This window comes from Hippichthys cyanospilos, chromosome 8, assembly GCF_059441005.1.
Source record: "Hippichthys cyanospilos isolate Australia breed blue-spotted pipefish chromosome 8, RoL_Hcya_1.0, whole genome shotgun sequence".
In the NCBI taxonomy this organism is placed as follows: Eukaryota; Metazoa; Chordata; class Actinopteri; order Syngnathiformes; family Syngnathidae; genus Hippichthys; species Hippichthys cyanospilos.
In genome coordinates, this window is record NC_142376.1 from 5,203,458 (window position 1) to 5,217,218 (window position 13,761).

The 13,761-nt window shown below is 37.6% G+C and overlaps 3 protein-coding genes across 3 annotated transcripts; 1 reads left to right on the forward strand and 2 right to left on the reverse strand.

The window, feature by feature from the left end:
* Positions 1–277: 277 nt before the first annotated feature.
* Positions 278–3,398, reverse strand: rps24 (ribosomal protein S24). Its single transcript, XM_088422166.1, has 5 exons — positions 3,325–3,398; positions 2,689–2,754; positions 2,397–2,606; positions 2,221–2,334; positions 278–360 (listed from the first exon to the last, which is right to left on the reverse strand). The coding sequence occupies exons 1-5, from the start codon at positions 3,325–3,327 to the stop codon at positions 358–360; spliced, it is 396 nt and encodes a 131-aa protein (XP_088278292.1). The 5' UTR covers positions 3,328–3,398; the 3' UTR covers positions 278–357.
* Positions 3,399–4,060: 662 nt separating this feature from the next.
* On the reverse strand, positions 4,061–7,754 carry eif4ebp2 (eukaryotic translation initiation factor 4E binding protein 2). The gene is made up of 3 exons (XM_088421389.1): positions 7,438–7,754; positions 5,611–5,790; positions 4,061–5,431 (listed from the first exon to the last, which is right to left on the reverse strand). Exons 1-3 carry the CDS (start codon positions 7,568–7,570, stop codon positions 5,400–5,402), a joined length of 345 nt encoding a protein of 114 aa, XP_088277515.1. The 5' UTR covers positions 7,571–7,754; the 3' UTR covers positions 4,061–5,399.
* A 660-nt stretch (positions 7,755–8,414) lies between these two features.
* ppa1b (inorganic pyrophosphatase 1b) lies at positions 8,415–13,122 on the forward strand. Its single transcript, XM_088421388.1, has 11 exons — positions 8,415–8,601; positions 9,092–9,156; positions 10,324–10,377; positions 10,588–10,707; positions 11,683–11,769; positions 11,835–11,961; positions 12,049–12,176; positions 12,345–12,430; positions 12,509–12,584; positions 12,669–12,708; positions 12,779–13,122. Exons 1-11 carry the CDS (start codon positions 8,433–8,435, stop codon positions 12,808–12,810), a joined length of 984 nt encoding a protein of 327 aa, XP_088277514.1. The 5' UTR covers positions 8,415–8,432; the 3' UTR covers positions 12,811–13,122.
* The last annotated feature ends 639 nt before the right edge of the window (positions 13,123–13,761 follow it).

The following is a 13,761-nucleotide window of genomic DNA, read 5'->3' on the forward strand; positions in this document are numbered from 1 at the left end:
ACCCTTTTGCCAGCCAATCGCAGGGCACACAGACAAACAACCATTCACGCACCCAATCACAATCAAGGGCAATTTATTATGTCCAATACACTTGCCATGCATGTTTTTGGAACGTGGGAGGAAGCCCGAGTGCCTGAAGAGAACCCCCAGGGGCTTGGGGAGAAGATGCAAACTCCACACAGGAAGGCCGGAGTGAGCTAACCACTCTTCCGCCAAGCCGCCCGGGTCCCCAAAATACCGTAGCTTTTTAGGTTACCGCGAGAAACTCCAAGAGGAATGGTCTTTTGTCCGAACTTTTATTTGAGAACAATATACAAGAACATCTTGAGCACGAGGACCATCCCTGGCTGTCTGGGCTCACTGTTGGGGGAAACAAAATAAAAGATTAATTCAAATGTAACACGAGCTCGCAAATATGTAAAAGATGTGAGTTAAATTCCAAACTTATACTAACACAGTATAACGCTCAAATGTATACAACATAAAAACACTGTTACACCCGTAACAAGTGTTTCATCGTGGTAAGGACAAAACGTGGAAATGCTCCACACTCACAAAAACAAAAAGACGCTTGCGCTCGAAAGCAAGTGTCTATCAACGTCAGCTATAGTGGGGATACCCCAAAGGAGCGACAAGATTTTTCCAAGGGATTTGAAGCACCACTAGAAAGGGAAACACTGACAGGGTAAATCTATTGGGGAATGTGGGCGTGGCATGCGTGCTAGATGTCCAGCTAAGACTTTTGGATGTGCAACACAGTGGCACTCCATGCTGGCACATGATACCTGTACGCAGACACCTCATTTCTGCGAGAGAATTCCGTGGTAGGCAAAGTCGGGGACAAAAGATGGGACAGAATCATGTTAACACTTTGAAGGGGCTTCCAAAGAATGAAAATTTAAAAAAAAAAAAAAAGTTTCTACAAAAAAACTCAAGTTGCATCTAGGAGAGATGCAAAGAGGATTAAACTGTTAATGGTGAGATGTTTGTGCCACAGCCAAGTTTGGAAGATTATTATTATTGACACAATTCAGTCACATTTGTCTTTTTTACGTCACACGCTTGATATTTTAAGTGACACAAACTCTTGAAAATTTCAGCAGTATATAGTTAATATTTGGCCAATAATTATTTTGATAATTATTTGATGTACAATGAATAATTTTCAAAACAAATGACATTACCTGTACTCTAGCTTTGGGGAAACAACCAATCACAACTGAACTATTGGTCATGTGACATTGGGACGCTACGTGAGCCCTGAGCATGTGTGTTGTCAATTTTAGTAAAAAAAAAAAAAAAAAAAAACAAGTGACAAAATGTATTTTAAAAGGTATTGTCTGAAAATAAGACAGTATACTGTTAAAGCTAAAGTTGACTTTAAAACTGATGTAAAAAAAAAAAGTTGACATCTGAACGTTTTGCGCAGTATTTTTTAATACATAACACTTTCAAATAATTGTTTGATGGGTTTATTACATCAATTAAAATCTATTTAAATCAAAATCATCCAAAATAACTGGAGGCTATTTCACTTTATAATCGCCAAACCACATCTGTTGTCTATTTTGAATCATCTGGAAAAAAAAAATGTAATTTATCTCGATTTAGAAATTGGCCATATCAATCTGACAATGCAGATTTTTTTTTTAAACGATTCAGTTCATGGTTTAAATGTTAGAAAATACTGTACACAAAAATTTCAATCTATCTCAACATTTTAAAATCTTGATTCAACAACAAAAAAAAAACAATCAAGTCTTTCATGGAGGAGAGCCATCAGATTATATTAATATAATATTATTAATAACATAAGATACTTTAAATGAACGATTATAGAAATAATGTCATTGATTAGTTGTCATTCAATGTTAAACCTCGAAAACGAAATGCAACATATACAAATAAAGCAGATGCTTTATGAGCCTTTTACTATATAAAATTGTGTTATTAGTGCGGAAAGTCACTTTTAAAAACGAAAATATACACAGACTGGTGGTATGAGTTGGGGTTGGTGAGGCAGTAAGGGGAGGTTAGCTATCATCCAAAACTGGAGGATTGTGTGCACACGGAAGTTAGCCTACTCTTGAACATTTACCTTCTATGGTTTCCCGAGAACATTTGTCGGGGTTGGAAAAATGACAAGATCAAGTTAACAGAAGAAATCAAAACAACTTCGCGGCATGTGAAATTTGCATTCCAGCATTTTCATCGCCCTACCTTTTTGCTGGCAGCGCCCACAGTGGACTTCTTGGTGCCTCGTACTTTCTTCATTCTGTTCTTGCGTTCTTTGCGTTGCTTCCTGGAAGTCTTCTTTTTCTCATAGAGACCATGCTGAGGAACACAAGTCAAAGGTCAACTCCTTTGTCCGATATGAACAAGTTTTTCCAACTTACCCTGGCCAATCTGTGTTTGGGCTCATTTTTCTTGGCGTAATCTAGGGAGTCGTAGACCATGGCGAAGCCCGTTGTCTTGCCACCGCCAAACTGAGTCTTGAAACCGAAAACGAACACCACGTCTGGCGTCGTCTTGTACATCTTGGCCAGCTTCTCACGGATTTCGGTCTTCGGGACTGTGGCCTTGCCGGGATGCAGAACATCGACGACCTACGAGAAAGGGATCATAAATAAATACAAAGGAAGCAGGAATATGAATTATTAGAGTTCTTTAAATGTTGTGGACACTTACCATTTGCTTCCTCTGAAGCAGCCGGTTCGTCATGAACTTGCGGGTCCTGACTGTAACTGTGTCGTTCTAAACAGAAAAAGACAACACTGAATGATGCCACGTTCAGTTAGGTGTTGCCGGTCATATGCTATCTTCGCAGACTTGCAATTTGTTCATTTGGAAACCATAACGTTATTGCACGATGTCAGTCACTTGCAAACGATATTACTAAGCAACGAATCAACTTAAATGCATAGAAGAGCCGCATTACACAGTTGATAGCGAAGATGCTAACGTTAGCCCCTGTGACATGCACCGACTTACAAATTAAGTCAATAAATGTGGAAACTGTGATCCCATGGTAACTATATCAACACCAGTGGTCAGGACATAAATAGTTTTGGAGATTAAAACAAAATGAAACGAAATAGCCAAATTTTAGCAGCTAACACGGTGTCCCTGGTTGACTGATGACATCTAGCTTAGCATGTAAAGGGCCTTTTAATTTGTAATACAGGGAAGATAAAACATCAATATCGGTGAATTATTTCCGACTGGGACGTTAACTATCACTTGGCCGTAAGTACACAAGTGACGATCAAATGATCGCCTCGATGATGATTGGATTTTGTCTCTACTTTAGCCCCCAAGACTCACCATCTTGACGGCAGCCTCGCTCAGGGACGTAGAAAAGGAAGAAGGACCAGCGGGCGACCGGATTAATGCCTGCACGTAAATGGGTAAGTACCTTCCTGATTTGCCTGATGAAAAATAAATTGTTGCCGTCGAAAACGTCAATAAATAGCTCTGTGTTAGATTAGGAAATAATTGGAGACAAATGGACGTATGTTATGCATTAATTTTGGCTGATTCTGTCTGAAAATAGCAACTATACAGTATATCGCAATTCTGTTTTTCAGATGTCCAGAGTGGGACTGATAATTACTGACATCTTTTTCTTTTTTTAACGTTAACCTGATCACACTTGACCAACTATGTGAATTCGAAGCGGTGTGAAAATCGAAATTAAATGCAAAATTACTCCATTTAAAAGTTAAACGCAAATGAATTATGCAGTCATTCTTTTGTGTACTGTCACACTATTGATAACCACTAGTCTAGTTTGATACATTTCTCAACACTACCACTAAAAATTGGAAATAAAAGCACAATCACATTTTTTTGTTATGGAACTTTTATTGATCTTGTAGCAAGAGCGTTCACTGGCATTTTGACTTTCATGAAAAAAAAAGTTATTTCAAATCAAAGCTTGATCCAATTTAAAAAAAAAAATGTTTTAAAACACTCATTTTTTTTTAGCCCTCATTCTCCACCCAAACCGATTTGAATCAAATTTGCACCCAAAATCTTGTTACAGAAAATGAAAAATCGATTCGGAATGGAAAGGCGGGTATTTGAGGTTTATTGTAACCGTATATTTAAACAAATGAATGTGATGCCATGTTTGCCATCACTCTTTCGAACTCCACATTTGTTTTCTTCACTTGCTGAGTACAATGTCCACTGTATACAGTGAAAAAATAAACATCTCTTTCGCAGTAGTACAAAGTGATGACCCCCAACTTCATGTAGACTGATGTACTGCATTGCGTATAAGTAAGGCGTGGGTACACTCACATAACCGCTCAAAAAAAAAAAAAAAGTAATTACAGTAGAATGGATTAAGGACACTGGGGACAATTTTGCAGATAATGGAATGGCACCATCAAGAGACACTCAGAGACACCTTTTGACAAATCTAAAAGGCTGGTTCCACTTCCAGTCAATACAGAAAATTGTATCTAATACAAATCAAAACAAAATGCATACAACATATCTGGATCATTTTCAAGTCTGGGAAAAAAGATATTCACCCCCAAAATTAACTTAGGAGTCAAACAATTTCCACCTTAGTTTAGAATATTCAAGTCAAGTATCACCTCTCAGCTTGCATCATGGTTGCAAAATTAGGGGAATTTTCAAATAAGGACACTTATTTGATGGGAATAAATAGGAATTTACAGGGAATCCATAAATATGCATTGAGTTTGGTCAACATTCTTTAATTCCTTCATTTTTTTCTTATTCAATGAGAGAAATACAGTAGATGGAAAAAAATGTCATTTATCGCCTGCACACAATTTTCCATTATTTGTCTTCATATATATATGTTTAGTGTCCTGCTTTGAATATTTCCAGAATTTTGGAGCTTTTCTCACTCTCTTTCAGGCGTTCTGCAATATAAAGCTTTCGTCAAACAAAAAGGCCTTTCATGTACTTTTTAACCTGAAGGGTAAAAATATGAATTTGTACATGGTGGAATTGATTACAATATCCCTAATTTTAGGAAATGATCATCATCCACTTGTATTAAATTGAGACAATTATTGGTCTGAATTGATGTGCTCCGCTAATGAGATCACTTCCATGTGCGTGTGTATGCTCCCTTTTGTTGTGTGGTTAAATTGTACAGCAGGTATACAGTAAACCCAGTTTCTCGACGCCTCCGTAGCAGACAGTAAGCGCTGCATCCCGGTGAATTCTACCCATACGCACACACACACACATACGCGACATCCAGCAGCGAGGTGGAGAGCGAAAGAAGATGGCTGCCATGAAGGCTCAACAACACGTTTGTTTCTAGAAGCCAAGCCACTGGCATGACGGGACATGCCAGGTCAATTACTTGTTTGCATTTTTTTCTTCTCAGTGTGTGTGCTGGCGCCAGTCAGTTAGATGTCCATTTCAAACTGAGCGTCGTCACCTTGAACACAAACAGAAAATGAGGCGTTACAAACAGAAAATGAGGCGTTAAGACATGGAAATTTCAATCAAAGACACTGTCTACAGTGACCCTCGGCCATAACGCAGCTAGAATTTGGATCATCTTTCCAAAGCTGATTTTTAAGAGATTTATTTTACAATTTCGTAGCCGGTGGTTACCATTCGTAGGCTTTCCGTCGTGGTTGTTGACGTGGTTGTTGGCTTCATTCTTCCGGTTCTCGTGGAGCGTGTTTTGGCTGGTCACGCCAGGGATGACAGGCAGGTGAGCGGGAGGGGTCTGGGCGATGGGAGAATTACGCATGTCCAGCAAGAATTTGCGGTCGTAGATGATTCGTGTTCCTGCAACGGGATACACAGGGTTTGTTTTATATTTGCTGTAGGAACCGGCCAGAAGTTTGATAACAGCAAACAATTTTTATCTCAGTCAACTATCAGTATCAAAGACAATTTTCCCAAACGAACACTTTGACCTTGGACAGCAAGAACCTAACGTAATATTCTCAGGGCTGTGTTCAGCAAATGCTTCAATCCAGTGCAGGGAGGACAGACAAGGTGTTCTGCAAAATCTTTTTTAATACAGCCATGATGGTGATTTCAAGAATTATGACTCGTTGCACTTCTGTAGTTTGTCTGACACGACTCCGTACCAAATGGACAAAAATAAATGTATTGAAATAATTATATTAACTTATGTGAACACATAGATAATGGTCATTTCTACAACATTATTAGAAAATCACAATATCCCATTACTTGTGAGCTATTTTTAGAAGAGGTCTGCAGGCTACTCAAAAGGTCAGTGGGGTCTACCTTGTGCCCTCAGCCCCCAAGTTTTTTAATGCAAAACAAGTGGGAATTGGTGCATTAAGACAAAGCAAAATACAGCACAGTCAAAGAAATGAAAGGAGAAGCAATACTATATTTTATCATGTACACTTAATACAATCAAATCATTTTTCGACTTATTATTTTTCAAGCAACGGTAACACTTAAAATATATCTTAAAGGTGGCTCTCAAAACACAATTTCAAAATGCAAACACTTTAAAACCACATAAACCACCACTAAACCACATATTTATGCTCATTTTAGTCAAGCGAACTTTCTTTCTGTATAATTTTAAGGGTTATGTGTGACAGATTTTGAAATTAGATTACATCATTATTTTAGAGGATTTTTTTCAAAGTTTAGTGCCTATCACAGTGGACATTTGTGGAAGTGTGGTGCTGTTTGGTGATACGGTATCACTTCACTAGTGCTTGCAGAGTAGACTCAACAGGTTTGACAATAATAAGATAGAAATCCCTGTTTATCTTTTTTTTGTTTAAACTTCTTGCATGCATGGAGGATGAGGAGGTCTTTGTCTTAAAAATAGCTTCATAAGAAAAATTAAGAAACAGGAATGTTTTTGTATTTAATTTGATTTTGTACTAAATATGATACATTTCTGAATATACCAAATATTCATTATTTTGTTAAAAATTAAACTGCGACTATGCAAATCACTAGTCTATATGGATCCAAATATATAGGCGTTTTAATACCGTGACATTTTTTTACAGATGGTTATCACACAGTCCCAATCTCATATGGGCCCATGCCCACAATGGACATGTTTGTGGTACAGTTAAACCCGGACACAAAGACTGGATTGTGCTGGTGCGTTACTACCCTAAGAATGTTTGTGTGCATAAGCTAACAAAAGCATATGGCTGAAAAATTCCTGCAGAGGGTTTGACAGATCAAAAAAAACGTTATGGTTGATTTGTTACCATCGTTTAACGTCACAACACCTGCGCTGCAAGTAGCCAATCAGAGAGCAGAAACGAGAATGGGGGCGGCGCTAATATTGTTTTTGTTTTGGACGGTATGACAAGGCAGCTGAAGGCCACAATGACAGAAGCAGCGGGGGTGTGAGGTTCAGTACTACTTTCAATATTCTCCTTTAAAAAACAAATAAAAAAAATGAAAAGAGAGCCGTCTTACCTCCGGGAGTGGTAGAGAATAAAGTGCCTCCAGGGGTGGTGCAATAGTCATGAGGTAGCTGCGTTGTGTCGTTAATCAACACCGTCCTGGTCGGGATGGCCCTGCTCTCGCTAAGCTGACGACTGTTCGACATTTTTCGGCGCCGCTTCTGTGACAAATTCGGCCGCTACGGAAACTCGGGGTGCTTATCTCCCGACGGACGGCGTAAACCAGGGCCGCTCCCCGCTCTCTAGTATCTTTCCAAGGGCTTTCTTGTCCGCTCCTCGCGTCCTCCCAGCCGTCAGCGCCGTCCCCTCCCTCAGCAAGGCAGGAAGCAGGGAGAGCAGTGGGCGGAAGTGACGTAAGACGAGCAGCCCCGGTGGCCAGTGTTTACTGTAACATAATAAATGTTATATCTATTTATTCTCATGTAGTGATAGCTATGTATGAAACACACATTAATAAAATCTATTATAAAATTACTTATCTATTATAAAATTATTTGCGGGAATACAAACTGTTTAACGTGAACGAGCCATAACGAAGGAATAAAAGGAGAAAATAAATGTACTAATCAATAGCAGAAATGCATTTTGACACAGAAGCAACGTTAAAATAAAAAAAATAAAAACATCGTATTATAGTTTGCAGTATCTATCAGGCATCAACAACAATGATGCAACACACTCAGAGAATTACATGGTCATGCACGGGCTTCTTCAAGATTATAATTGATCGTGTCGACTATTCAAAGGTATTTCTTATGACTTGTCTTGTACAGCAGCGTAAAACCTATCATCTTAATGTCTAAAAAAATCTGCCACTGATAGTTATGTGACTCACAATTGTTCACGTAAGCGAAATTGTTTTTTTTTTTTAATTATTATAGTGTTTGTTTTCATTTTGCTTATTCAAAACCTGTTTGCGACTTTGCGGGACCACCGATTTTGAGTATTTTGCAATTTCTCCGGCAAGCTCGGCATTCTCCGACATTCCCTGAACGTCTCATCAGTGTGATGCGCATGCGCGCTACTCTTCCGCCTGCCCTCTGGTCCCGTCCTCCGCCTCGACTGATCCTTTCTGCAGCCATCCCTCATCCGAGTGAGATAAACCTCCACTTAATCATGAGCTTTACTGTGGAAGAGAGGGGCAGCCCCAACTCCTTAAGCTACCGCTTGTTTTTCAGTAAGTACAACGTATTTTGATTTTTTTTTTAATTCAGGGGAGATATAAATGTTTACCGTTCTCTTTAAGAGCTCGCGGTAACCTCCCACGTGTCACTTATTCATCGAATGTCGCCACAAGATGTCATCATCTTGGTAAATGTTTCGCTTTCGCTCATCTTTCTTTTTTCGTGCTAAATTGTATTTGGACGAGATCACATTTCCACTTTCCGTTGCGATAAACCGGTTAGTCAGGTTATCGACAAGTCTTAAGTGTATGGCTTGAAATTTGGGGGCTGTGACTTGTGCAGCAATCGCTTGGGCAAATCTTGCAGGGTGGTTCCATGCGTCATCAAGTTGGGAAGCATAAAAGATTTATTGGTGGGACAACACCCTTCGACTGTTTGTCGAATACATCCGTCCAGATTTAAAACAGAAAGCCTATTATTAAACTGTGTTTGAAACAATTTCCTCTCATAACAATGTGTGTTCCTGCTCCCATTGTTTTGCAGAGAATTCAGATGGGAAATACATCTCACCATTCCATGACATACCAATATATGCCAATGAGGGACAGGTACAGTAACACCGCAAATGCAGGTACCCTAACTCATTCAATGCCAAAGACATATTTTTACGTTTATAAGAGTCCAGACATTCACTCAGGTACCTCCTTTCAAATGTTTTTTCTTCATTTTTTTCCACGTTGGACTAAAAGAGGTTAATAAATGCCTCAAACTAAATGAATTGAGTATTTAAGTAATTAAGTTTTCAAGTAATTGAAAGTAAACCATTACTCTAGGTATTAAAGCAATCAAATCTTAGGTACTATAGTAATTAAATACTTTATTATTCAAAGCAACCAATTTCTTTAGTGTTGAAAGAGTGTCTAAAGAGTTGATTACTTTAGTACCTCAAGTAATTGTTTATTCTAGTATTTACCTACATTAAGCAAATTAACTTACTACTTAAAAACCTAAAGTATTAAAACAGTTGGCTGAAAAATAACCCAATTTTGGGATAAAAAAAAAGAAATTATTTGAAATTTCTGGGTTTATTTGTACACGTTTGGGTAGTTTTTTACTTTTATTTTTTAGAGTGTAGTTACCTAAAGTAATGCTTTACTTTAGTGCTTGAATACTTTACTTTGATTAATTCATTTACCAGCTATTTTTAGACTCGTTTTTTGTTCCATAATTAGAAAAAAAAAAAAAAAGAAATACCTGGGATTGAATGTGTGGACTGTAAAAAAAAACAATAAAACGTAAATCTATGTATTTGGGATTTAATGAGTTAATGTATGTATGTACAGTGTGAGATTTTAACAGTTTCTGCAGATATCAGCAAGTAGATAGGTTTTTAATGTCGTGACGGAAGTACTTCATTTTTACTTTAAGAAGAAGAATGACAGGACACTTTAAACATGGTTTCTTATTCTGGTGAAATTTAGCTGTTTGGGGCCATCTTGTTCTCTGTTACACTGGCCACCACGCCCTGAATAAGAGTCAACTTTCTATATAAACTGTCCTTTTTAATGTTAGCATTCTCTCATGCAGTTGGCAGCACATTGCATTAGGTAATGTTTTCCAGAGGGAGTGAGGTCATAGTCTATCGAGCCTTGATATCACCTCCCGTGGCTGTAATAACTTGTGTGAAAGTCCAAGTAATAATATTGTGTATTTAAAAAAAAAAAAAGGAACTACAATGGAAAATAAATGCACACATTGCATTTTTGTTTCTCCAGAACATCTTTCACATGGTGGTGGAAGTACCAAGATGGACCAATGCAAAAATGGAGGTAAGAAATATCCACCGTTCTGGATTTGATAGTCAACATAATTTTCAATACATTTGATTAAATCGATGAGTTAGTCATCATTCCGTCTCTATTTGCACTATTGCAGGTTTGTCTTGCATTCTTTATCGTGGCAGTCAAAATTAGTATGAATTTGTAGTTTTGATAATGAGATCAAATGGAGCACTAACAGTTTTGCTCTTCTCTTTGTAGATCGCCACAAAGGACCTCTTGAACCCAATAAAACAAGACGTGAAGAAGGGAAAGCTTCGCTACGTTGCTAATGTTTTCCCGCATAAGGGTTACATATGGAACTATGGAGCCATTCCTCAGGTCAGTATGATTTCTCTCTATATTAGGGGTGTCCATTTTTTTTTTTTGCTCTTAGACCTAACATTATTATTATTTTTTATTTTTTTATTTTACTTAAGTCATTCAATCCCAAAGATGTAATTTTACGTTTTTTAAGAGTCCAGACATTCAATCCCATTGGGCACGCACACACACACACACACACCCACACCCATATATATATATATATATATATATATATATATATATATATATATATATGGCTTGTACTAAAAAAAAAAAAAAACTAGGATTCAATGTCTAGACAATAAAAAAATAAATACATAGAATGAGTTGAATGTTATAATCAATCAAGCAATTGGCTTTTTAAAATAAGTTACAAAAACAGCTCATCAAGGCTTCCTGTTAAAGTTGATGAGGCAAATTATGTCTTTTTTCACACTTCTAAAGCGATCTACCATCCAAACTTTTTATTATGCTTTAAAATAGCATTGCAGGTGATGTCAAAATGTATTTAAAGTATATGCGGTGGGCCATAAAAATGTGGGAGGCCGCAAACAGCTCACGGGTCGTAGATTGAACACTGTATCGTTCTTAAAGGGACAACGTGTAAGATTTAGACCGTTTTTCATTAAAAACGAATAGATTAAATGATTTAAATTCCAAAAACTTGCAAACAAATGTCTTCTTAACGACTGACAGTATGTTTGAAATATAATCGTAGGCCAAGTCATCATTATGTTGCATATTCCTCCAGAGGCTGTTATAACTACAGACAATGAAAAACAGTCTAAAGCTTACACACTGTCCCTTTAAACCGAGCCTATTCATTTGCGTCCACTGTTGTTTCTGTTTTGTCTCAGTACGACAGCAATGAATTGAATCCCACCCGAATGCATGAGACATCATTGGAAAGGCCAGCATGTCCTTTATTGAGAACATGCATGATTTTTAAACACATTTTGCAGATGTTTTTTTTTTTCCCTCATGTTTTAGACATGGGAAGATCCAAAGCACCAAGACAAAGACACCGGATGCCAGGGGGACAACGACCCCATCGACGTCTGTGAAATCGGCTCCAAGGTACAGTTAATTTTCTCGCAAGTTTCAACCAGTCACATTGACAAGTGTGTACACTTGCCGGTTAGGTTTGCTCCCGTGGCGAGGTGATCAAAGTAAAGGTGCTCGGTATCCTGGCCATGATCGACGAGGGCGAGACTGACTGGAAAGTGATCGCAATCAACATTGAGGACCCCGAAGCCAATGAGCTCAACAGTAAGCCCGACTTCTTATTGACTTTTGGCGTTTTTTTTTTTTTGTTTTTTTTTACTGCATTTTGACCATGATTGAACTTGACTTTAGACATCAGTGATGTTCAGAGGTTGAAGCCCGGCTATCTGGAGTCCACGGTCGATTGGTTCAAGAGGTACAAAGTGCCCGACGGGAAGCCAGAGAACAAATTTGCTTTCAATGAGGAGTTCAAGGACAAGGTTTCTCTCTTTTTTTTCTTTTTTTAAAAACTCATTAGTCATGTATCTTAAAGCAACACACTCTTTGACCTAATTAAAATGTCACCTGCAATACACACACACACACAAATATATATATACATATAAATATATATGTATATATACACACTAAACATGCTGTGTTTGCAGGACTTTGCCATTGAAGTCATCAAGAGCACTCACAAGTTCTGGAAAGCTCTGATTTGTCAACAAAGCGAGGGCGGTGAACTGAACTGGTAGATGAATTGATATAAAACATTTCTGAACGTACCACTCATGTTTGCTTATGTAAATATTTTTCTGACAAAATACAGCAAAAACACATGTATCTCATCCGGGGACAGCCCTTTCTGCTGCTCGGTGGATGAGGCTAAAGCTGCTATCGGTGACGTAAGTAAAACTTTTGGGGAAATAAAAATGTAAGTAAAAGTTATGTCTATTGCATCAACACATTCTTTTTTTATGTATTTTCAGGCATGCCCTTGTGAAAAAGAGGAGCCTATCCCAACATCAGGTAGCATATTTATCGGTGAATCGTTTTTTGAGTGACTGTGGTTTTAATCTGCCGTTTCTTCTCTCGACAGTCGATAAATGGTTTTACTTCGAAAGGAAGTAATCTTCAGGCTGGAAGAACAAGAAAAGTGGACGTTTTATCTGTCATAGGCTTATTTAGAAATATGAACTTTTGTAACAGTGGAGAGAGACATTGCAGGTTTTGTAAGGTGTCTGTTCCTTATAGAAATGTGAGGTATTTTCTAGAGGTTATGGTGATGAGGAAAAATATAGCATTTAATTCTTTAGTTATTTATCAAAAGCTTACTCTGCACAGAAAGTGTAGGTTTGAAACTGACACAGGTACGACACCTATTAATGTGTGCCGTGTAAAATACACTGAACTGCTTTATTAATAAAGCCACCCTTACGTAAATTTTGCACGTAGTGGGATTTATTTATTTATTTTGCGGACATTTAAATTTGGCGTTGTAGTGATGCCACCTAGTGTCCATTATTAAAAATGCCTTGTGTGTGAGATGTAATTTTTGTTTTTCGCTATCTAATATTTTGCTGTCATTGCTTGGCTGGATAAAGTAAAAAACAAAGCTTGGCGAACGACAGTCGGTATGAGGCTGACGACTGAAAATGACACAAAATAGTGTCATTGAAAATATTAGTCATTTCAAGTCAAAATCTTTCCACGTGTATAGCATATCAATTGCTGCTGTAGTCAGACTTTTATTGTATTTTACACGTAATTTTATAATGCATTGCCAATAAAAGATACTAGTGATCAAAATTGTTACGTTTTAGCATTCTATCGCTACAAACTGTAAATATCGCTACAATCTGCCTACGTATGTTTTATGTTCGTGTACATCTTAAAACTTTATTTCAAGTAATTTACATATTTTAAATGTCACTGCATGAAATGTATCCACAGAGAGTTTTTTAAAAACACATTCATGCAATGTCATTTTTAATGCCTCTAATTATTTATAAACATAGAATGCGGTCCGTATTATTTTATATTTTTATTCCCGGCGGTTAACAGAACCGCTAACAGGCTACT

Excerpts from the sequence above, each read along its gene's own strand:
- rps24 (XM_088422166.1), bottom strand. Across the intron at positions 2,607-2,688 it reads TGCTTCAGAGGAAGCAAATG|GTCGTCGATGTTCTGCATCC; the intron begins GTAAGTGTCCAC and ends CCTTTCTCGTAG. Across the intron at positions 2,335-2,396 it reads CCAAACACAGATTGGCCAGG|CATGGTCTCTATGAGAAAAA; the intron begins GTAAGTTGGAAA and ends TGTGTTCCTCAG.
- eif4ebp2 (XM_088421389.1), bottom strand. The coding sequence starts at position 7,570 with ATGTCGAACAGTCGTCAGCTTAGCGAGAGCAGGGCCATCCCGACCAGG. Across the intron at positions 5,791-7,437 it reads ATTCTCTACCACTCCCGGAG|GAACACGAATCATCTACGAC; the intron begins GTAAGACGGCTC and ends ATCCCGTTGCAG. Across the intron at positions 5,432-5,610 it reads CGACGGAAAGCCTACGAATG|GTGACGACGCTCAGTTTGAA; the intron begins GTAACCACCGGC and ends TTTGTGTTCAAG.
- ppa1b (XM_088421388.1), top strand. The coding sequence starts at position 8,433 with ATGCGCATGCGCGCTACTCTTCCGCCTGCCCTCTGGTCCCGTCCTCCG. Across the intron at positions 11,962-12,048 it reads CGAAGCCAATGAGCTCAACA|ACATCAGTGATGTTCAGAGG; the intron begins GTAAGCCCGACT and ends ACTTGACTTTAG. Across the intron at positions 12,709-12,778 it reads GGAGCCTATCCCAACATCAG|TCGATAAATGGTTTTACTTC; the intron begins GTAGCATATTTA and ends TTCTCTCGACAG.